General features: G+C 43.1%; 2 protein-coding genes across 6 annotated transcripts in view; one reads left to right on the top strand and one right to left on the bottom strand.

Moving 5' to 3' along the window:
• LOC132882168 (NACHT, LRR and PYD domains-containing protein 12-like) overlaps positions 1-22,859 on the top strand; it is a 547,173-nt gene that overhangs the window by 5,494 nt on the left and 518,820 nt on the right. For all 5 annotated transcript variants that reach the window (XM_060915438.1, XM_060915441.1, XM_060915440.1 and 2 more), the window contains exons 3-5: positions 16,382-16,498; positions 18,514-18,630; positions 19,456-19,509. In XM_060915438.1, coding sequence (XP_060771421.1) covers positions 16,382-16,498; positions 18,514-18,630; positions 19,456-19,509 — 288 coding nt within the window. The remainder of the gene's footprint in view (positions 1-16,381; positions 16,499-18,513; positions 18,631-19,455; positions 19,510-22,859) is intronic.
• LOC132875807 (zinc finger BED domain-containing protein 5-like) lies at positions 536-4,214 on the bottom strand. Its single transcript, XM_060912888.1, has 2 exons — positions 3,316-4,214; positions 536-553 (listed from the first exon to the last, which is right to left on the bottom strand). Exons 1-2 carry the CDS (start codon positions 3,991-3,993, stop codon positions 536-538), a joined length of 696 nt encoding a protein of 231 aa, XP_060768871.1. The 5' UTR covers positions 3,994-4,214.

Genomic DNA, 22,859 nt, shown 5'->3' with positions numbered 1-22,859 from the left:
TGAGGTTGATGAGTCGGAGTCCTGGAGAGCAGCAAATCTATTGTTTAGACGGATGGTGAAAGTCCTGCCGATATCGGTATTGGTCCTCAAGGTAGACCAGTCATAAGGTGCTGTATTCCTGGGTTTCTTCTTGGTAGCCCAGAGGCTGAGGCTGAGTTTGGCAGAGACGACATGGTGGTCGGATACCACGCTGGCAAACGAGTTGAAGGCTCTGCAGTTTTTGCCACTGTTCTTCCATTTTCTGTTTATGATGACATAATCTATTTGTGCCTTGTTTCCATTTGGTGCTGCGTGTGTCCATTGTTGACCGGGTCGTTTCTGGAAAGTGGTATTTAAGCACACCAGGTTGTTTTCGGAGAGGTAGTCTTTTAACATCTTGCCGTTTCAATTTGTGTGGGAGTGGTACGCATACTTGAAACCGTCAAGATGGCCTAGGTGGGCATTGAAATCTCCACCAATGATGAGGAAGTTGTGCTTCGGTACCTGCCTGGTGACTGAAGTCAGCTTCTCGTAGAAACGTTCAGCTTCGCTTTCATCACTCACATTTGTTGGGCTATAGCACGAAATAACGGTGGTTTGAGGGTTTCCATTTATGGTTGCTATCATGATCCATGGTGTTATCATTTCGATACTAATAAGTGACTGAAATGCTCCGGGGCTAAAGAGCATCCCGACCCCGCCATTTGCTGCATTTGAGCTATTTCTCCATGCTGTGCAGGTGACCAGCCTCCAGTTCCCAAAAGTGTGTTCTTTAGTCGGTAGGTCATCATGTATAAACCTATGTTCTTGCATGCACACAATATCATGGTTTGTGGCTTCTGCTGCGGCAATTACTTCAAAAATCTTGTCGTCCCTTTGAAGAGTCTGTACATTGATAGTGCTGACAATGACATCTTTCTTCCCTTTCATTAGAACATTTGTAGCCTTTTCCTTTCTTTTATCCTCAGTAGCTGATTTTTCGACTGCAGCCTGAGTCACTGCAGGACGCGCTCCTTGTTTAACCGCGCGACGAGCGATGCGGGATGAGAGTAGTTTTGAGATTTGAATAGTCATGATAAGCTTTCAGTCGCTGAGAGAACACTTGCGGTCACTACTCCATACAAGTGTGCGCAGTACCCTGCCTAGGGTAGTTGTGCCTTGCTGAAAAATCTAACAGTGTTAAGATGGGTCGCCTTGCCACCAGCAGAGTTGACCAGGTTCACAACTTAAGTCATTTATTGCCCAACCTACCAGCCGACAATCCTGCTGCCCGAGAGTCTTTCCAGAAACCAGCATGGTTTGTTTGGGACAGAGTCCCGAGATTTTGTCTGGTGCTGCTTATTCGGGTTATTCACAGCTAACCTCTATATCTAGAGGCCGTTCCCCTATCCACAACCTGGGAAGCCGGTGGATGGGAGTTTCTCTCCACACCACTATATATATATATATATATATATATATATATATATATATATATATATATATATATATATATACCGTATATATGAATGAATTTATTTTTATTTCAAACATGTATAAAAAATGTATGTAACTATTTGTACATACAAAAGAAAATGAGAAATTTAAAAAAACAAAATAATATAAAGAGCTAAGACATTACAAAACACCGCACATTGTTCGAAAAAGGAGTGGGAAGAATGTTAGGGTTTTGCTGGGAATCGAACCCGGATCACTGGTGTAGTGATCCAGCAAACCCCCACTAGGCCACCAGCGGAATGACTCAAGTGCAGAGGCGTGAGGCGAAAGTAGAATATCAAAAAACAGTTTATTTACAATATATACACTATATACCAGGGGTTCTCAACCTTTTGCAACCTGGGCCCCACCAAAGCTGGTTCATTGCAGTTGGGGGCCCCTCTTCTCACCCTGCCCCCATCCCCCCCCAAACACACTCACCCGCAGTGACGCCATCCGACCTACAGCACCTTATATCGACCGATAGATAGATAGATAGATAGATAGATAGATAGATAGATAGATAGATAGATAGATAGATAGATAGCCCTGGGCTAGATTATTATTATTATTATCATTATTATTATTATTATTATTAGTAGTAGTAGTAGTAGCAGCAGTAGTAGCATTATCCATTCCATAGAAATACATAGGCCTATTATCATTATTAGGCTATTGTTATAATTGGCAGTAGCACCACATTTCTAATCTGCTTTCGGGCATTATTATAATTATAATTATTATAATTATTATTATTATGGCCTATTATCATTACTAAGCTGTTGGCAGTAGTACAAGACTTATGTTCTTTCAGGCATTATTATTATTATTATTATTAGGCCTATTATTGTTATTATTATTATTATTATTATTATTATTATTATTATTATTATTGCTGTTGTTGGTTGTTGATATTATTATTATTATTATTATTATTATTATTATGCTATTATTATTAATAGGCATCATTATTATTAATAGGCATCATTATTATTATTATTATTATTATTAGTGTTTTTATTAGGTATTTTATTAGGCTTATCATTAGCTGGCTATTGATATCATTGGGAATTGGGACCAGGCGTGAATTTAGGTTTACTTTTTACTGTGCCTTTGTGATCTGCATTTGCGTTAATGCGAGACCTGAGCCTGCTTTGCCTTACAAAGATCCTCGATTCTTGGCGAAATGTTTGACAAGCACAGTCTCAAGTCATCCTCAATTTGCGCACGATTGCGATATTTCGTTTTGAGCGCAGTCATTTTTGAAAATCCTGCCTCACACAAGTAGGTCGATGCGAATGGGATGAGCAGTTTCAAGGCTACATCACACAGTTGCGGGTACTCCTGCATCAATGCTGCCCAGAATGTCGAAAGAGGGCATGAGGTGAAGACTGCCTTAAGTCTACTGTCACTCTTCAGCTCAATAAGCTGTTCCTGCATGTCAACTGGAAGTTCGTCAGCAGTACACACAAATGGATCTCGAACCCACGCAAAAGAGCGATAATCCTCTGTGAAGTATGCCGCAAACTGTTTTCTCATTACCGACAGGTGCTCTGACACTGCTTGAAAGACAGATGAGAAATCGTGGGAAGTGCCTGCATTACTGATAAAGTCTGCAAGGCTTGGGAACATATCACAGTTCCCCCGACTGATGCGGCCACACCAGAGGTCAAGTTTTTGCTTGAAGGCATCCACTTTCTCTGCGAGAAGCAAAATGTGAGTTTCTCGGCCTTGCAAAGACAGGTTCAAGCCATTCAAGCGGTCAAATATATCGACCAAATAGGAGAGACACGCCAGCCACAAAGGGTCATCCAGATTTTTCGCCAGGTCTGAATTGATTTGTGTCAAAAACCGCTTCACCTCATCTCGCAGCTCATACAAACATTGTAACACCTGCCCCCTGGACAGCCAGCGAACCTCAGTGTGCAGAAGCAGCTGTTCGTGCTCTGACCCCATCTCCTGACAGAGGACCTCAAACAAGCGAGAGTTTAGCGGCCGTGACTTGATGAGGTTGATCATTTTTACTGATTGGTTCAGCACGGATTCCAACAGAGACGGCATTTTTTTTGCAGCGAGTGCTTCGCGATGAACCATGCAATGGGTCCATTTTACAAGTGGAGCTACCTGCTTAACGCGAGCAGCTAGACCTTGCTCACGGCCCGTCATTGCTCGTGCGCCATCCGTGCACAAGCCAATGCATCGGTCCCACGCCAACCCATTCTCGCGAATAAATGAATCAAGGACATTGAAGATGGCCTCTCCAGTTGTGTGTGACTGAAGAGGGCGGCAAAAAAGGACATCCTCCTCAATTAATTTATCCCTGACATACCTGACATATGTAAGAAGCTGTGCCTGTCCAGCAATATCGGTAGACTCATCCAACTGCAAGGCATAGTATGGACTATTTTTAATAAACTGTATTAATTGCTCTCTGATATCATTGGACATATCAGCAATTCTCCGAGCAACTGTGTCATTTGAAAGTGGCACGGTGCCTAATTTGGCTGCTGCACTATCCCCGAAGAATATTCTGCACATGTCCTGCGCAGCTGGCAAAACGAATTTCTCGGCATCAGTGTGCGGTTTGCCTAGCTTACCTATTCTTTTTGCCACCACATATGATGCCTCCAGGCACTGCTTAGATACAGTGCTGTGCACGGAAATTGTTGCCTGTTGCTGATGCAGGCCATCACGCTTTCTTTGAAAGTATTCAAGCGGTTTGTCCTTCAGGCCAGCATGCTTCGTTTCGAGGTGCCTTTTAAGTTTGCATGGCTTCATGCTTTCGTTTTCCAGCACCTCGGCACACACGACACACTGAGGACGAAGATCAGAGGTGACAGTAAAACCAAACTGCAGGTATGATTCATCGTACCTCCGAAGCTTTCTCGCAGCTGGTGGTAGACCTACGTCAGTTGTCTTGGGTTTTTTGACAAGAAATCTATCCATTTTGTTAAAGTATTTGTGAATAAACGTGTGTAATAAAGTTGTAACGATAAGTCTGTAGTAGGCTAAGTCTGTAGTAGGCTAAGGGGGCTAACCAGAGGGAACGTATGGGGCTTATCAGTGAGAAACACAATCGATATCTTTATTCGGGGATTTTATAGTTGCAAATTTTAACGAGGTGTGAATGGTGTACTTACTCGTGTGAGTGTGTGTGTGTGTGTGTGTGTGAGTGTGTGTGTGTGTGTTAGTGTGTGTGTGTGTGTGTGTGGGACAGTTGGATTTTTCACATGCAGGGTGAAAAAGGCAAAGGGGTAGTAGACTAACAGTAAGAAAACAACAAAAACAACAAATTATTTGGGTAGAGCTGAAATGGGGAAAGCAAAAATACAGTCTGGGGTAGTAGTCTTTAAAAAGACTGTTTGGGTTTTGCGCTGTATCGATGGATTGATGATAGTAGACTAGCGAGAGTCGGCATGAGTTAACTCGGCAAGAAACCAGACTAGTGTGTGTGTGGCAAGCACTCACATGGTGGCCACGGTATGCAGACTCACTCACGTGACGTTGCGTCATGTTCGCGTCACGGGCTTAAAATAACCTACACACAAGATTTTATGATAGATTGATGATAGATTTTATAATAGTATTGATTTGTATGTAATAGTCCAATGTCCTGCATTTTGACATGGGTAAATGTGTTGCATCTGCTTAGCTACTATAGCCTGTTAGCCCCAGATTTTTTTTTTCCTCCATACATGAAGCCTATTCGCAACCCCCCTGGAGTACCTCCGCGCCCCACCAGGGGGGCACGCCCCCCCCGGTTGAGAACCACTGCTATATACAATCCAGGGCAAAAAAAACAAAAAGTGTAATCCAAAGGTTCAAAGTCCAAAAAATGAGAAAAGAAGAGGCAAAATGCAAAATGCTCAGAAGATCCAAAAAGGTAGTACAAAGTCCAAAGAAAAGGCAAAATGCAAAACGCTCAGAAGATCCAAAAGGGTAGAACAAATCCAAAGAAAACAAAATACCAAAAAATACAAGAGCATAAGCAAGGTACACGGGACAGAGGAAACAAACCATAGGTAGCACAAAGACTCTGTGACTAGGGACCAAACTGAGGGAGTATATATACACAAAACTAAATGGGAAACAGGTGACACTAATGAGGACAAACAGGCAATCAACACAAAACACAGGAACAGTGGTGGCCTCTAGAGGCCAAAACAAACATGACAAAATAAGGAAATAACAGCGGCCTCTAGAGGCCAAAACAGTCCCAGTCCTAACAGGACCCCCCCCCCAAGGAGCGTCTCCTGAAGTTCCCAGGGCGATCCGGATGGGCCGAATGGAAGTCCCGACAAAGTTCCTTATCTAATACATCCTGAGCGGGGACCCAGCAGCGCTCCTCAGGGCCATAGCCCTCCCAGTCCACTAAATATTGGAGCCCACCGCGGACCTGGCGGGAGTCAGGCAGGCGGCGCACAGTGAACACAGTCTGACCCTGGAGGATGCGGGGGGGCAGGGGATTCCTAGGGGCAGGGGCATACGTGGACAACAGTACTGGCCGCAACAGGGAAACATGGAATGTGGGGTTGATCCTAAGTGTCCGTGGTAACTGGAGCCAGTAGGAGACAGGGTTCACCCTGCGCACAACTTTGAAGGGACCAACGTAGCGAGGAGCAAGCTTGCGATTCTCCACCTGCAGTGGAAGGTCCTTGGCGGACAGCCAAACCCGCTGCCCAGGGCGGAAAACATGGGCAGGCCTTCTATGGCGGTTGGCCTGAGTCTGGTTTGACCTGGAAGTCTGGATGAGGGTCCTCCTGACCTTGCACCAGGTCTTGCGACATCGTCTCACATATTGGTTGACCGAGGGCACTCCAGCGTCCTCCTCCTGGTCTGGGAACAGAGGTGGCTGGAACCCGAATTGGCACTGGAACGGCGACAGCTTGGTGGCTGATGACTGCAGGGTGTTGTGGGCATACTCTGCCCATGGCAGCCAGGTGCTCCATGATGTCGGGTTATCCATCACCAGGCCTCGCAGGGTGGTTTCCAAGTCCTGGTTGAGCCTCTCCGTCTGGCCATTGGACTGGGGGTGGAACCCAGAGGAGAGGCTGGCAGTGGCCCCGATGAGCTTGCAGAAGCCGTGCCACACTCGGGAGGAGAACTGGGGCCCCCGGTCTGAGACAATGTCCTGTGGGAGACCAAAAACTCGGAAGACATGATTAAAAATAAGTTTGGCTGTTTCCAGAGCAGAAGGGAGTTTGCACAGTGGTATGAAGCGGCAGGCCTTCGAGAATCTGTCGACAATGACCAATATGACAGTGTTACCTTGTGAGTCAGGAAGACCCGTGATGAAGTCGACTGCCACATGGGACCAGGGACGCCGGGGAATGGGCAGGGGATGCAGGAGGCCCTGGGGACGCTGTCGTGGGTTCTTGGTTCTGGTGCAAACATCAAAGGACAGGACGAATGACCTCACTTCCTTATCCATGCTCGGCCACCAGAAGCGTCTTTTCAAGAAGTCCAGGGTCCTCCGAGCTCCCGGGTGGGCGGTGAGAAGGGACGATTGACCCCACTGGAGAACCTTGGCCCTGGCTTGACGAGGGACATACAAGAGGCCCGGTGGCCCCGTCCCAGGGTCCTGGCGTTGAGCCCGTCGGACGATGTCCTCGACACCCCAGCGGACAGGGGCCACAATCCAGGACACAGGGATGATAGGCCCAACTTCATTCTCCCTGTTGGTGGCAGAGGCTTAGTGTTCTTAGAGCCGGGGCGGTACGATAGGGTGAAATTAAAACGACTGAAAAACAGGGCCCACCTAGCCTGTCGTGGGTTCAGTCTCTTGGCTTGCTGAAGGTACTCCAGGTTCTTGTGGTCCGTCCAAACCAGGAATGGATGTTGCGCTCCCTCCAGCCAGTGCCTCCACTCCTCAAGGGCCAGTTTGACCGCTAGCAGTTCTCGGTCCCCCACATCATACCGGGACTCCGCAGGGCTCAGGCGGTGGGAGAAGTATGCGCAGGGGTGCAACTTCCTCTCCGAGCATTGAGAGAGAACCGCGCTGACACCACTGTCCGAGGCGTCCACCTCAACGATGAATGGTTGAGAAGTGTCCGGGAGGACCAGAATGGGTGCCATGCAGAAGCGGTGCTTGAGGTCTTTAAACGCCTTTTCTGCCTGAGGAGACCAGACATAAGATCCACCAGTCCTTTTGGTGAGATCTGACATGGGTGCTGCTATGGAACTGAAGTTCCTGACAAACTTGTGGTAAAAGTTAGCGAATCCTAAGAACCGCTGCACCTCCTTGATGGACTTGGGAGTGGGCCAGTCCTGGATGGCCAGGGTCTTGGCTGGGTCCATTTGGAGTTGTCCCATCTGTACAATAAATCCCAGGAAGGAGACCTTGGGGACATGAAACTCGCATTTCTGGGCCTTCGCAAACAGATTGTTCCATAGCAGCCTCTGGAGAACCTGGCGGACATGGTGGTGGTGCTCCTGCAAGGTCTTCAAAAATATTAAGATGTCATCGAGGTAGACGAAAACGTGCTGATTGATCATGTCCCTCAAGACGTCGTTGATGAGGGCCTGAAAAACAGCTGGTGCATTGGTGAGTCCAAAGGGCATCACCTGGTACTCGTAGTGCCCTGACGGGGTGTTAAAGGCAGTCTTCCACTTGTCTCCCTGTCGGATACGGATGAGGTGGTATGCGTTCCGTAAGTCCAACTTGGTGAAGACGGTGGTGCCTTGGAGCAGGTCGAATGCTGTGGACATCAGCAGAAGGGGATAGCAGTTGTGCACAGTGATCTTGTTCAGGCCCTTGTAGTCAATACATGGTCGGAGCCCCCCATCCTTCTTGCCGACAAAGAAGAAGCCGGCACCAGCAGGTGAGGTGGAGGGTCGAATGAACCCAGAGACCAGGGCGTCCTTGAGGTATTCCTCCATGGCCTTGCATTCTGGCTGAGAGAGGGAGAACAGTCTGCCCCAAGGAGGGGTAGTCCCAGGGAGCAAGTCGATGGCACAGTCGTAGGCACGGTGCGGAGGAAGAACGGCGGCCCTGCTTTTGCTAAATACTTTTCAAATTCCAGTATTCTGTGGGAACTTGAGATAACTCGGTGAGATCAGGAGGCTCGGCAGGAGACACAGGAGAGCTAGAGAGCAGACAAGAGGTATGGCATGCAGGACCCCATTCCACAACCTGGCTTGTTACCCAGTCTATATGAGGGTTGTGGCGGGTAAGCCAAGGAAGGCCTAGAATCACCGGGAACTCTGGTGAATGAATCAGATGCAGGGATATTTCTTCTTTGTGAGCTTGAGACTGGAGAAAGACTGGAGAAGTAACTTGGGTGACTCTTCCGTCACCTAAAGCTTGGCCATCGATGGCAGACACAGACAGCGGGATTTCAAGAGGAGCAGTAGGGGCATTGATACTTTGGGCGAAGTGGATATCCATAAAGTTTCCCACCGCCCCGGAGTCTAACAAGGCCTGACAAGAGTGGACGGACTCACCCCAGGAGATGGAGACCGGGATGTAGACTCCTTGGCCAGGGAGTTCGGGAGAGAGGGTAGGCCCTGTTACAACCCTCCCTCGGCTGGATGGGGCGGTCCTTTTCCCGAGAGCTCGGGACATGATGCTTGGAAATGGCCAGGCTTGCCACAGTAGATGCAGCACTTGTCCCTCCTTCTGCACTCCCTTTCAGCTGCGGAGAGACGAGTACAGCCAACTTGCATGGGCTCTGGACAGTCACTGGAGGAGGTAGACGGGCTCCAGGTTGAGGCAGTGAGGCCGGGGAAGCTCAGGACTCGGCGGCGCTCTCTAATCCTGTTGTCAAGACAAATAGCATGTGAGATCAGGGTTTCGAGGTCACTTGGGCATCCGATAGAGGCCAGGCCGTCTTTGATGGGGTCAGACAAACCATGGTGAAAGGCTGAAACCAGGGCAGCCTCGTTCCATCCGCTGACTGCTGCGAGCGTCCGGAACGCGATGGCGTAGTCTGCGACGCTTCCTCCTTGCCAGATGGACATGAGCTTTCTGGCTGCGTCTGTACTGATGTCCGCCTGATCGAAGACACGAAGCATCTCTTCTGTAAACAGCTTGAAATCAGAGCACTCGGGTTCCTGTCTCTGCCAGATGGCCGTGGCCCAAGCTTGTGCCTTACCAGCGAACAAGGTTATCACAAAGGCGATCTTGCGGCGATCCATAGTGTAGGTGGTAGTCTGGAGCTCAAAGGTGAGTTGGCACTGGGTAAGGAACTCCCAGCACTCACCGTGCTTGCCGTCATACCTCTGTGGTGCAGGAAGGCTGGGTTCGCGAGGTGAAGGAGGCAGCGTGGCGGGAGGCACTGGAGCGGGAGCAGGAGCCAGATCAGGATGAGGAGATGCAGGCAGAGGAGTCAGTTGTGCCAGGGTTTTCCCAATTTGCTGAAGCAGTACCTCGTGGCGAGCAAGGGCCTCACATTGGCTTGCAAGTGTATGTCCATGATGGTAGCTCCGAAGTGTGTTAAAGAAGCCATAATTCCCTGAAGGTTAGCCGGGTAGACCATTGAAGACGCCTCTGCTGAGTCGGTCATGACAGAGTCTTTCTGTTAGGGTTTTGCTGGGAATCGAACCCGGATCGCTGGTGTAGTGATCCAGCAAACCCCCACTAGGCCACCAGGGGAATGACTCAAGTGCAGAGGCGTGAGGTGAAAGTAGAGTATCAAAAAACAGTTTATTTACAATATATACACTATATACAATCCAGGGCAAAAAAACCAAAAAGTATAATCCAAAGGTTCAAAGTCCAAAAAATGAGAAGAGGCAAAATGCAAAACGCTCAGAAGATCCAAAAAGGTAGTACAAAGTCCAAAGAAAAGGCAAAATGCAAAACGCTCAGAAGATCCAAAAGGGTAGAACAAATCCAAAGAAAACAAAATACCAAAAAATACAAGAGCATAAGCAAGGTACACGGGACAGAGGAAACAAACCATAGGTAGCACAAAGACTCCGTGACTAGGAACCAAACTGAGGGAGTGTATATATACACAAAACTAAATGGGAAACAGGTGACACTAATGAGGACAAACAGGCAATCAACACAAACACAAAAAACACAGGAACAGTGGCGGCCTCTAGAGGCCAAAACAAACATGACAAGATAAGGAAATAACAGCAGCCTCTAGAGGCCAAAACAGTCCCAGTCCTAACAAAGAAGTACAATACTTTTTTTAATTTCCCACCCCTTTTTAACTACCCTGAAATCCAAACTACATTAATACACCTATAAAATATTTATATAGATATTTATGAAGTGTATATATGGTATGTAGTATATATTTATTTTTGCAATTAAATATTTATATAGATATTTATGAAGTGTGTATATATATGGTATGTAGTATATATTTATTTTTGTAATTATATATTTATATAGATATTCATGAAGTGTATATATGGTATATATTTTTATAGGCATATTAATGTAGTTTGGATTTCGGGGTAGTTAAAAAGGGGTGGGAAATTAAAAAAGTATTGTACTTCTTCCCACTCCTTTTTCGAACAATGTGCGGTGTTTTGTAATGTCTTAGCTCTTTATGTTATTTTATTTTTTTTAATTTCTCGTTTTCTTTCTTTTGTATGTACAAATAGTTACATACATTTTTTATACATGTTCGAAATAAAAATAAATTCATTCATTCATAAACATTCAGATTCTGTTCACTGTCAGTACAATGATGTTCTTATAAAATAATAAAGCAGTTAAACAGTAAAGAGTAGGTATGAGACAATACACTAAAGCCACGATACGAGTCGTATCCCAAAACAGGCTTCACAGGACCATATTGATAAGATGGAGAAAGATTATTTGAAAGTAAATTTCCTTTATCAGAGACTCAGATTGTTGGTGCGCCCGCATCTAAGACGCACTATTTCGAATAATGAACGCACTGTCGAGAGGGGCAGGGGCCAATATGGATGCGAGCATTTTATACCCTATTTGGAACGTTTCGTGGTGTATTACAGACCTTCCAGGATTTCGCGATGTTGTGATTTGCAACTTCAATGCAAAGTCAACCAATCCCCGTGAATTCAGGGCGCTGTTGGATATAATTGCAATCACCGCAACTTTCCCGCAAATTTGACCAATCGTTGGCATCGTCTTGAGGTGACGTCGACAAACTACCTTCCGCCTTACTTCCAGTGTTGCCGGATTGGGTGGTTTCCCGCTCATTTGGGGGGTTTCAAGTGCATTTGGCAGGTTTTGAACATATTTTGGGCTGGAAAACGTCAGCAGTATCTGGCAACACTGCTTATTTCCATGTTTCTGTTCAAGAGAAGCAGCATGTGCAAGTCAGTGTTTATGTAGGCTTAAATTCTGTTACTGAAAGTGTGTTATGTTTACAGTGAAGGACTGTGTGCACTTTATTTTTTTTACTTAATACAAGAAATTAATGGATGCCAACATTTTTGCCAAAATGGTATTTTATTTTCCATTGTTTAGGCAGCTTCAGCATCATACTGTGAGATTCTATTCAAATTGTTTTTATTTTCTTCTATGAAGCCTGAGCCATTTATTTTATTAGTTTATAATTATTGTTTAATTTAGTCTTCAGGAGAGACTGCCTGCACACAGTACTAGTATTAATAGTTTTTTTTTTTCTTACATGAAAGCTGAGGCATTTATATTATATTTTAAGGTAACTTCATGTTGTGCTGTGAGGTTCTATGCACTTTAACTTTTGAACCAACAGGTGCATTTGGATAAGTAAAGCCTATTTTTCTGCATTTTTGTAGTCCTGGTAATCTTTTATATTGGGAAAGTTGTTTATAGGACCATTTCTCAGTGTCTTTGTTTTTTTAATCAATAGTTTTTCAGTAATAACTTAATATTTAACATATCACTCAATTTTAATCACAAAAAGAGAAAATTGCAACAATTTCTCGCAACTTTCACTTCCTCCCGCAATGTAATCGCAACAAAAACCTAAAAAACACCGCAACTTTCATCGCAATTTTTTGGAAACCCCCCCGCAACATCAGACATTTTAGCCTGCAACAATCACAAAAAAGGCTCGCGGAATCCTGGGGGGACTGGTATTATTTGACTTCATGGTCTCAATATCGAAAATCTTGCACAAATATGCAACTTCCAACATAATTATCTGGATATTCAACAGATTTCAGCATCGGATGAATTTGTTTTGACTGCCGGCATATTGAATATACGTCGGACCCGTTCGTGTATTTACGCCTCCCCGTTTATAGTGTCCCAAGCGAGTAAAACCTGATCCAAGTCTTTCACTAGGTGGCATTTTACAGTCTATATTCGAAAGAGACAAGAAAACATGGATAAGAAAAAAAAGAAAAATACATCTATTTTGTCATTCTTCGGCAGAAAGAGAGTACATTCACCTGAAAAAACTGATACCCAACATACTAGATTTACAACAACTACTCCTACAACAGCAACCACTACTACCACTACCACTGGTGACTACTACTACTACTACGACTACTATAGACCTATACCAAACTGAAAACAAGTTAATAAAATAAATTATAATTTACAAGGAGGAGATAATATAGATGTGATATATAGTGGCCTGTGATTGAATTCCAAAATATTGGCACTGATTAAACGATATCTCAATATATTTGGTTGAAGCATTGATTTTTGTCATCTATATTGCTTCATATGGCTTCTAATACCAAAAACAACAGAATTGAGAAGAAAAAAACAGCCCCTGGGCTGCCCCAGCTGTTCATTGGGCTCGCTTCGCCCACTAGGTTCACTTCAACTGAAGGATAATCACTGGGCCCCCCATTGTAGAAATGGGCCCCTGTTTTTTCCCAGGAGGGGCCCTGTGGCCCCCTTGACCTGCAAAACAATCTGAGTCTCTGCTTTATAAAGGGAACCCACAGCGAAAAATAAACAGAGAATAGAAATATTACATATTTTGCACGAATGCATTTTGACTGCGCTGTGTTGTCACACTGTGTTGCATAAATCAGTGCTTTAAAATTCTTTTTTTATTCATGCTGAATTAAGGCCACAACCATATTTCCATTTTGTGGGCAGTGTAAGAGGTCAACATGCCGTAGAATCATCAATAGGTTTCCTGCATCTTGATTGGCTTGCTGCTCCTGACACCGCGATGTCGCCGGATGAACAAAACATTGTTGAAAAATAGCCAGGCTCAAAATCTGTGGTTGCAAAAATAATAAATGTGATAATAAGGGAAAGTGTTTTTTTTTTTCTGTGTTCCATTGCTGAAAACCAAGTGACGTAAATGACTTGCTAAACAGTGGCTACACAACTTGGGAACAGGTCACACTTTAGAAACTCTCCTTCGGCAGAAATTCTGTTTGTGAGGACCATTTTGAGTCCGATTGCTTTGAAAGGAATCTCCAGGCCAAGCTCTTGGGCTATACAGGTCACGTTAGACTCAAACTCGATGCTGTGCCAACAATATTCCATCACCGTCTATGGAAAAGGGATTCAGGCCGTGCAAGCCGATGAGCTGGAATAGTACAGACGTTCAAAGAGAATGTATATACAGTTAGGTCCATATATATTTGGACACTGACACATTGTTTTTTTTATCTGTTTACTGAAAAATATTCAAGTTATACTTATATAATGAACATGGACATAAAGTCCAGACTCTCAGCTTTCATTTGAGGGTATCCACATTAAAATTGGATGAAGGGTTTAGGAGTTTCAGCTCCTTAACTTGTGCCACCCTGTTTTTAAAGGGACCAAAAGTAATTGAACAATTGACTCAAAGGCTATTTCATGGGCAGGTGTGGGAAATTCCTTCATTATGTCATTCTCAATTAAGCAGATAAAAGGCCTGGAGTTGATTTGAGGTGTGGTGCTTGCATTTGGAAGATTTTGCTGTGAAGAAAATATGCGGTCAAAGGAGCTCTCCATGCAGGTGAAACAAGCCATCCTTTAGCTGCAAAAACAGAAAAAAAAAAACTATCTGAGAAATTGCTACAATATTAGGAGTGGCAAAATCTACAGCTTTGTACATCCTGAGAAAGAAAGAAAGCACTGGTGAACTCATCAATGCAAAAAGACCTGGACACTCACAGAAGACAACAGTGGTGGATGATCGCAGAATAATTTCCATGGTGAAGAGAAACCCCTTCACAACAGCCAACCAAGTGAACAACACTCTCCAGGAGGTAGATGTATCAATATCCAAATCTACCATAAAGAGAAGACTGCATGAAAGTAAATACAGAGGGTTCACTGCACGGTGCAAGCCGCTCATAAGCCTCAAGAATAAAAAGGCTAGATTGGACTTTGCTAAAAAGCATCTAAAAAAGCCAGCACAGTTCTGGAAGAACATTCTTTGGACAGATGAAACCAAGATCAACCTCTACCAGAATGATAGAAAGAAAAAAGTATGGTGAAGGCATGGTACAGCTCATGATCCAAAGCATACCACATCATCTGTAAAACACAGTGGAGGCAGTGTGATGGCTTGGGCATGCATGGCTGCCAGTGGCACTGGGTCATTAGTGTTTATTGATCATGTGACAAAGGACAGAAGCAGCCGGATGAATTCTGAGGTATTCAGAGACATACTGTGTGCTCAAATGCAGCCAAACTGATTGGTCGGCGTTTCATAATACAGATGGACAATGACCCAAAACATAAAGCCAAAGCAACCCAGGAGTTTATAAAAGCAAAGAAGTGGAATATTCTTGAATAGCCAAGTCAGTCACCTGATCTCAACCCAATTGAGCATGCATTTCACTCGTTAAAGACTAAACTTCAGACAGAAAGGCCCACAAACAAACAGCAACTGAAAACCGCTGCAGTAAAGGCCTGGCAGAGCATTAAAAAGGAGGAAACACAGCGTCTGGTGATGTCCATGAGTTCAAGACTTCAGGCAGTCATTGTCAACAAAGGGTTTTCAACCAAGTATTAGAAATGAACATTTATTGACAATTATTTAATTTGTCCAATTACTTTTGAGCCCCTGAAATGAAGGGATTGTGTTTAAAAAATGCTTTAGTTCCTCATATTTTTATGCAATCATTTTGTTCAACCCACTGAATTAAAGCTGAAAGTCTGAACTTCAACTGCATCTGAATTGTTTTGTTCAAAATTAATTGTGGTAACGTACAGAACCAAAATTAGAAAAATGTTGTCTCTGTCCAAATATTTATGGACCTAACTGTATTTTGGCACTGCCTAAAAGCAGAGCTCCAGATGAGTGTAAAATGTGTTAGTAAATAACCCCACGTGATTTTTATTTTTCAAGCAAATTAAAAACCCATCTATCTTCTGTAAATAAAGAGACAAATTGAATTGTGCGGTGCTCCACGCTTCACCTGCTATAAACTCTCACTCAGCTTCAAGCTGTCACAAGCCTATATTTAGACCCTATAATATAACAATATAATATACACTATTGTGGCACACTGCATGTCTATATCTGCATTAACACATGCAATAAATAAATAAATAGGCTCATCCATACCACTGTCCATACTGACTTGAAGATAACTCTTTTTCATCTGACTAAATCCAGGCTCACAAGTATGTTTACATTGCCTGCACTTAACTTCGGCTACCTGGCCATCAACGACTTGACATCATATTGGTTGCCCATGTGCAATAAAACTTGACGTGTTTTGGACCTTTAAGCACTTAAAGCTACTTATGATGGCTAATCAGATGGCTGCACTTGTGTGCATTATTATAATTTGGGCTTGTACTATCGATAATGTTTAAATGCTGTCCCCTTTAATGTAGAAAGATTGTTTGATGGTAAATTGGGCTTTAAATGATTAAAATCCCAAATTAGTGTCGTCGCATACGCTACTCCCTCTGCTGCTGCTGCCGCCGAGTGTGTAAGAAGAGGTGGAGGTCATAATGAATATTGAACAGAAATATGGTGAAATACGATATGATACAAATTCATCTCGCCAGTATTTTGTGTTAGAATTCTGTGTAAGAAAAACTGTCTCATGTCCACTCTATAATGTTGTACAGTAAAGTCCAGATGAAGAGATCAGACTCACCAGAACCCAGCTGTGTCTCCATGAAGAGCGATGCATCTATGCCTCATCCCTGGGACTTTAAAACTGGAAACCCGTCACCTGGACACAGGTAACATCCCATAATTCTCAGAGTTAAAGTCACTGCAGAGTGAAAGGCCGTGTTACACATTCCTTTATCCAGTTCAGATCATTAGCAGAATTTTGATATTTATCAGTTTGTTATACTTTAATTAGGCCATAATCCTGCTACAGTACTTTCAGTAAACATTTTAGAGTAATTAATATCAATAACTGTGCAGTTCAGTGTTTCACAGTGTCACGTACATCGTAAGGAAGTAAATTCATCTGGATGTGGCAATAAAAGTCAGAGTAATGGTGAACAAAATCACTTAAATAAACAATAAAGACTCATTCCACTGTTCACTGTTGGTCAAATTAAGTCAAAATAACAAATCATTCAAAAAGTGTAAATGGTTTACTACCCCGATTCCAAAAAAGTTGGGACAAAGTACAAATTGTAAATAAAAACGGAATGCAATAATTTACAAATCTCAAAAACTGATATTGTATTCACAATAGAATATAGACAACATATCAAATGTCGAAAGTGAGACATTTTAAAATTTCATGCCAAATATTGGCTCATTTGAAATTTCATGACAGCAACACATCTCAAAAAAGTTGGGACAGGGGCAATAAGAGGCTGGAAAAGTTAAAGGTACAAAAAAGGAACAGCTGGAGGACCAAATTGCAACTCATTAGGTCAATTGGCAATAGGTCATTAACATGACTGGGTATAAAAAGAGCATCTTGGAGTGGCAGCGGCTCTCAGAAGTAAAGATGGGAAGAGGATCACCAGTCCCCCTAATTCTGCGCTGACAAATAGTGGAGCAATATCAGAAAGGAGTTCGACAGTGTAAAACTGCAAAGAGTTTGAACATATCATCATCTACAGTGCATAATATCATCAAAAGATTCAGAGAATCTGGAAGAATCTCTGTGCGTAAGGGTCAAGGCCGGAAAACCATACTGGGTGCCCGTGATCTTCGGGCCCTTAGACGGCACTGCATCACATACAGGCATGCTTCTGTATTGGAAATCACAAAATGGGCTCAGGAATATTTCCAGAGAACATTATCTGTGAACACAATTCACCGTGCCATCCGCCGTTGCCAGCTAAAACACGATAGTTCAAAGAAGAAGCCGTATCTAAACATGATCCAGAAGCGCAGACGTCTTCTCTGGGCCAAGGCTCATTTAAAATGGACTGTGGCAAAGTGGAAAACTGTTCTGTGGTCAGACGAATCAAAATTTGAAGTTCTTTATGGAAATCAGGGATGCCGTGTCATTCGGACTAAAGAGGAGAAGGATGACCCAAGTTGTTATCAGCGCTCAGTTCAGAAGCCTGCATCTCTGATGGTATGGGGTTGCATTAGTGCGAGTGGCATGGGCAGCTTACACATCTGGAAAGACACCATCAATGTTGAAAGGTGTTGAAAGGTATATCCAGGTTCTAGAGCAACATATGCTCCCATCCAGACGACGTCTCTTTCAGGGAAGACCTTGCATTTTCCAACATGACAATGCCAAACCACATACTGCATCAATTACAGCATCATGGCTGCATAGAAGAAGGGTCCGGGTACTGAACTGGCCAGCCTGCAGTCCAGATCTTTCACTTATAGAAAACATTTAGCGCATCATAAAACAGAAGATATGACACAAAAGACCTAAAACAGTTGAGCAACTAGAATCCTACATTAGACAAGAATGGGTTAACATTCCTATCCCTAAACTTGAGCAACTTGTCTCCTCAGTCCCCAGACGTTTACAGACTGTTGTAAAGAGAAAAGGGGATGTCTCACAGTGGTAAACATGGCCTTGTCCCAACTTTTTTGAGATGTGTTGTTGTCATGAAATTTAAAATCACCTATTTTTTCTCTTTAAATGATACATTTTCTCAGTTTAAACATTTGATATGTCATCTATGTTCTATTCTGAATAAAATATGGAATTTTGAACCTTCCACATCATTGCATTCCATTTTTATTTACAATTTGTACTTTATCCCAACTTTTTTGGAATCGGGGTTGTATTTAATGGGCTGTCTATAATGTTGGACAGTGAAGTCCAGATAAAGAGATCAGACTCACCAGAACCCAGCTGTGTCTCCATGAAGAGCGATTGGTCTATGGATCCTCCCAGGAGCTTTAAAACTGGAAACCCGTCACCTGGACACAGGTAACATCCCATAATTCTCAGAGTTAAAGTCACAGTAATGGATATGCCCCACTGTCATTAGCAGCTGTTTTGATGTTTATTATAGTTCCTTGGTCTTTAGTGATGCTACAATGCTTTCAGTAAATGCTTTAGAGCAGGGGTGTCAAACCTGATCCATAAAGGGCCTTGTGGCTGCAGGTTTTCATTCCAGCCATGCAGCAGCACACCTGACTTGGCTCATTCAATCAACTGAACTGTCTTCACACAGTCAAATACTTTGCAGCCACACCCACCCTTGATTAAAGGGTGGGTGTGTCAGTTGATTGAATAAGCCAAATCAGGGTGCTGCTGCATGGCTGGAATGAAAACCTGCAGCCACACGGCCCTTTATGGATCAGGTTTGACACCCCTGCTTTAGAGGAAATAGTGTAAACATTTATTCGGGTGAAAATGTCTTATGGCTAATGTTTTGAATGCTAAAGCCAGAAATGGTAATATAAGCCAAAAGAACTGAACCAGCTGAAATTCTGATCTCTTATCTCATTCATCTTTGGATCTCAAACCCAAATGTCTTCAGTGTAAAGCAAAAACAAAAGAGCTGGCCTTGCTGTTCCAGTACTTTTGGAGGGGACTGTCAGAAGAAGAAAAAAAAATTAGATGCCTTAAATTAAAACAGGGACAGATTTTTCTCCAGGTCCACAATGTTGGTGATGTATTTAATTCTGTGTTCTCTAAATAATTATTGACTTGCTCCATTTATTGCAGTAAAATTGGGACTAAATCTGAGACTCCAGTATTAAAGGGATTAAAGTTGTTGTCTTTAACAGCTACTATTTTTGTTCCCAGTGTTTTACAGAAGGCAGGAGACAGAAGAGAAAAGATCTTCATCACAGGTACAGGGTAAGCTCAAACCCAACAACATGACCGTGACACTGACGCTCTGGTATTCTAAACCTCTCTGCTGTTATTATCTACAGGATTAGATTATAGAAAACATCACTGAGCTCTATATAAAATCTGGAGAGCTCATAGGCTCGTCAGGGTGAAGCCAGCTGGCCGCCATCTTACCACTCCCATCACGGAGCGGAACTGTCATTTAGACGGCTGGAAGCTCCACAAAATTGGACGAGTTATTTATGTAGTCGGTGAGAAAAATGAGAAGAAAAATGCCAACATGTGCAGCAGTGAACTGTACAAATCGTCAGGTCAAAGGTTGTAGACGGACATTTCACCTGTGAGTATTGATAGCTAGCGTGTGATAATTTTTACGTGTGTGCACAGCACTGTTTGCGTGGACCTCCTATAGGAATAGAGAAAAAAGAAAACCTCTGTCTCATCATCTTGTCTGTTTTTGTTGAAAATCTGACATTTGATATCTGGGATGAACACTGTGACTGTGTCAGATTATCGATGGAAATGTCCCTGATTAGATCAAAGCCAGTGTCTGTCTGTCTATAAAATATAAAAAAGGAAGAAGAAATGTATGAAAGAGAAAGCGACAGGAACTGAAATAATTTCCATAAAAATAATTATAGAGCGGCAGCTACAATTATTGACACCTTAAAGCAGATATGCAGAGCCTTTATTTTTAAATACATTTCTGAGTGGATAGTATCTCCATCCTTGACTCTTGTATGCTGCATAAATGGGAATAAAAATATATATATTTTTGAGAGTTAAAACCAAGGTTGGCATTGGAGCTGCCCCGCTGAGCCAGCCAGCCCTGAGCGCATGACGTCACAGCAGTAACCGGTTTTAAGGCCGAGGCCTCTTACAGCTATAGACCAAAGTCATATAAATAAAAATTTATGGTGAAAGTAAGAAATACCGTTACCGACTTGCTCAACTAAGACTGTATAACTTGTGCAATATACATGTACATGCATGCATTTTCACTGATAAAACGTAAAAGGTTAATTCAATAATCAGATGAACTGAGACAATCACATTCTGAAGCAAATTAAATAATCTTATACCAGTAACTTAAACACACAATACAAGTTACATGTATTAATCTAAATGCAGGTAAACAACATGTTGTTTTTGTTGTTTTTTTATCCAAATGAGAGTCAGAGATGACCTGTCTGTGTTCTCGCTTCTTGAAGGCCGAGCTTGTGGCTGATTGTTTTGAAACAATCTAACTTTCAGTTATTCATTCAGTTCTCTGTTCATTCACTTCTTCCACTTAGGAAGGATGAAAAGATACTGAACTGAAGCCCCACCCAGCTCCAGAGACGATTAAATTGTGTTCATGTGTATGGACACAATGCCACAGATGAACACTATGACTAAAGATCATCACAGTAGGGTATCATAGTGCACGATGAACCTGAACGATGAATCGCTCTGTTTGCCTGTAAATGTGGTGGAGTATAGTTGCACATGTTAGCCAGCAGGTGGTAGTAATGTCACTGTAAACAAGTTTCCTTTACTTGGAGTTTTCTTTTTCTTTAATGCGCTAATGTGCACGCCGGAACGTGATGTAATTTCCGCTAAAATGTCAGGATGGTTGTAAATATCCGGTAGCCATTGAAAGCGCACACTGTGCTGTCCATAGCTGCCAACACTCCCATTTTTTCCGGGTTTCTCCCGTATTTCAGAACCATCTCTACATGTACTAAACATAACATGTAAACAGACAAAATTATCCTTTCAACAACGTGCGGACAGCAGGTCTGACCACCACTGCTGTGTGCCATTCTGCACAGCATCAACTACGCTTTGCTTCTACTGCTTCTTGAAGAGTGTCATCAGAATATGTTAACACGTATAAGAGTTGGAGCCATATGTTAATAAAGAAGTTAAGATGACAGGACAGATTTAAGTTAGAACATGCAGTTTGAAGAATAGCTGAGGTGGACTATTATTTGCTTTTGAGCCATAGAGGTACATGATAATAGCTCGAACTGTAAAACAAACTCCCATTTGTTTACTATAGACCAAATAGCCTGCTAATGATTCCCACTCAGCTACTCAGCTGCATTTGGCTACCAGCATCTTTGCCTATGGTTATCAAAGTAAGAGCAAGGGTAAAAAGGGTAGAACTTGTGTTGAACTAACTTTTGAACATGTTCAACAGAACTTTGAACGTGTCATTTTAACCAGTCCTACTCTCAACTGGTGTGGCGTATCTGTTTTCTTCATAGATCTGTAGCAGTGGGCCCTCACTGTTATCTCGTTAGCCTTATTTTTGCCTGATACTTCCATCAGAAATACAAACACGTTAAAAAATAGGCATTTCTAGTAACATGGTTAAACTGAACCAGGACGGTTTGGTTCGTGGCCAAAAGACAACAGTCACATCACTAGGCTGCCATCTCAGGCTAGCTAGAATTAATGTTAGCATCAGCGACTTACCTTCAAAATTGCAGAGGTAGGACGAAACGTAGAACTTGAAACCCTTTTCAAGTTTACTCTGCAGCGTTGTACTTGATGCGCTGAAGATACGACGCACATCGTTAACAGTAAACTTCGGTAACTCCAAGAGGCACCTTGTAAACTTCATGGACTCAGCCATAACACCGGCACTTCCGCATACCGACTGGAAATATCCTACCATCCTTACACCAAACAAGGAAGTGATGCATGCACCGAGGCCATTGTTGATACTGCACCCTCTTTCAATACGGGCTTATAGCCAACTCTCCTCAACAGATCAGAGGTCTCGTACGAGTCTTCAGTAAAATGTGCAGAGCAGAGGAGAGACCACTTCGTAGGTGCCCAATGTGCCCATGAACTTCTCGCAAAACGCGTCCAAAACTTTGCAGTTTGAACATTCTTGGACCATGAATGCAACATAAATCCACCTTCTGTCATGTTGCTGCACCGGCCAAAAACACATCTACATGGCATGGCAATAAATTAGCTCAAAATGGAGGATCGGAGTTGTAGTCAGCTCTGTGTTTTAGTATAGCGGAAATGGCGATGAGACCGATAGACTTCCTGCTGTGACGTTATGGATGTCAAGGTCATTCACTCAGACCGCTACCTATATAAATCACTTTAATTGTAAAAATTACGATATTAGATTTATTGTTAACGCTTAAAACTATTCCTGTGCCATTCTTGAGGTCTCAAGGCATTTATAAACGAAAGTGAGGCCATGGCTCTGTGTATATGCTTTAACGATCTTTTGGACGTTGCAAAAGTAGAAAAGGCTTTCAATATGTAAATTGTGCATGAATAATTACTCAAACTTCCACTGGGAAAAAATGAGTTGATTCCTGATTATTTAGCGTATCTGATCACGT

The sequence above is a fragment of the Neoarius graeffei genome, chromosome 2 (assembly GCF_027579695.1).
Source record: "Neoarius graeffei isolate fNeoGra1 chromosome 2, fNeoGra1.pri, whole genome shotgun sequence".
NCBI classification, from domain to species: Eukaryota; Metazoa; Chordata; class Actinopteri; order Siluriformes; family Ariidae; genus Neoarius; species Neoarius graeffei.
Note: the sequence above shows the minus strand (reverse complement) of the source record. Positions and strands in the feature narration are given on the sequence as shown.

Coding starts and splice junctions, on each gene's coding strand:
- LOC132875807 (XM_060912888.1), bottom strand. CDS start 3,993: ATGTGCAGAATATTCTTCGGGGATAGTGCAGCAGCCAAATTAGGCACC.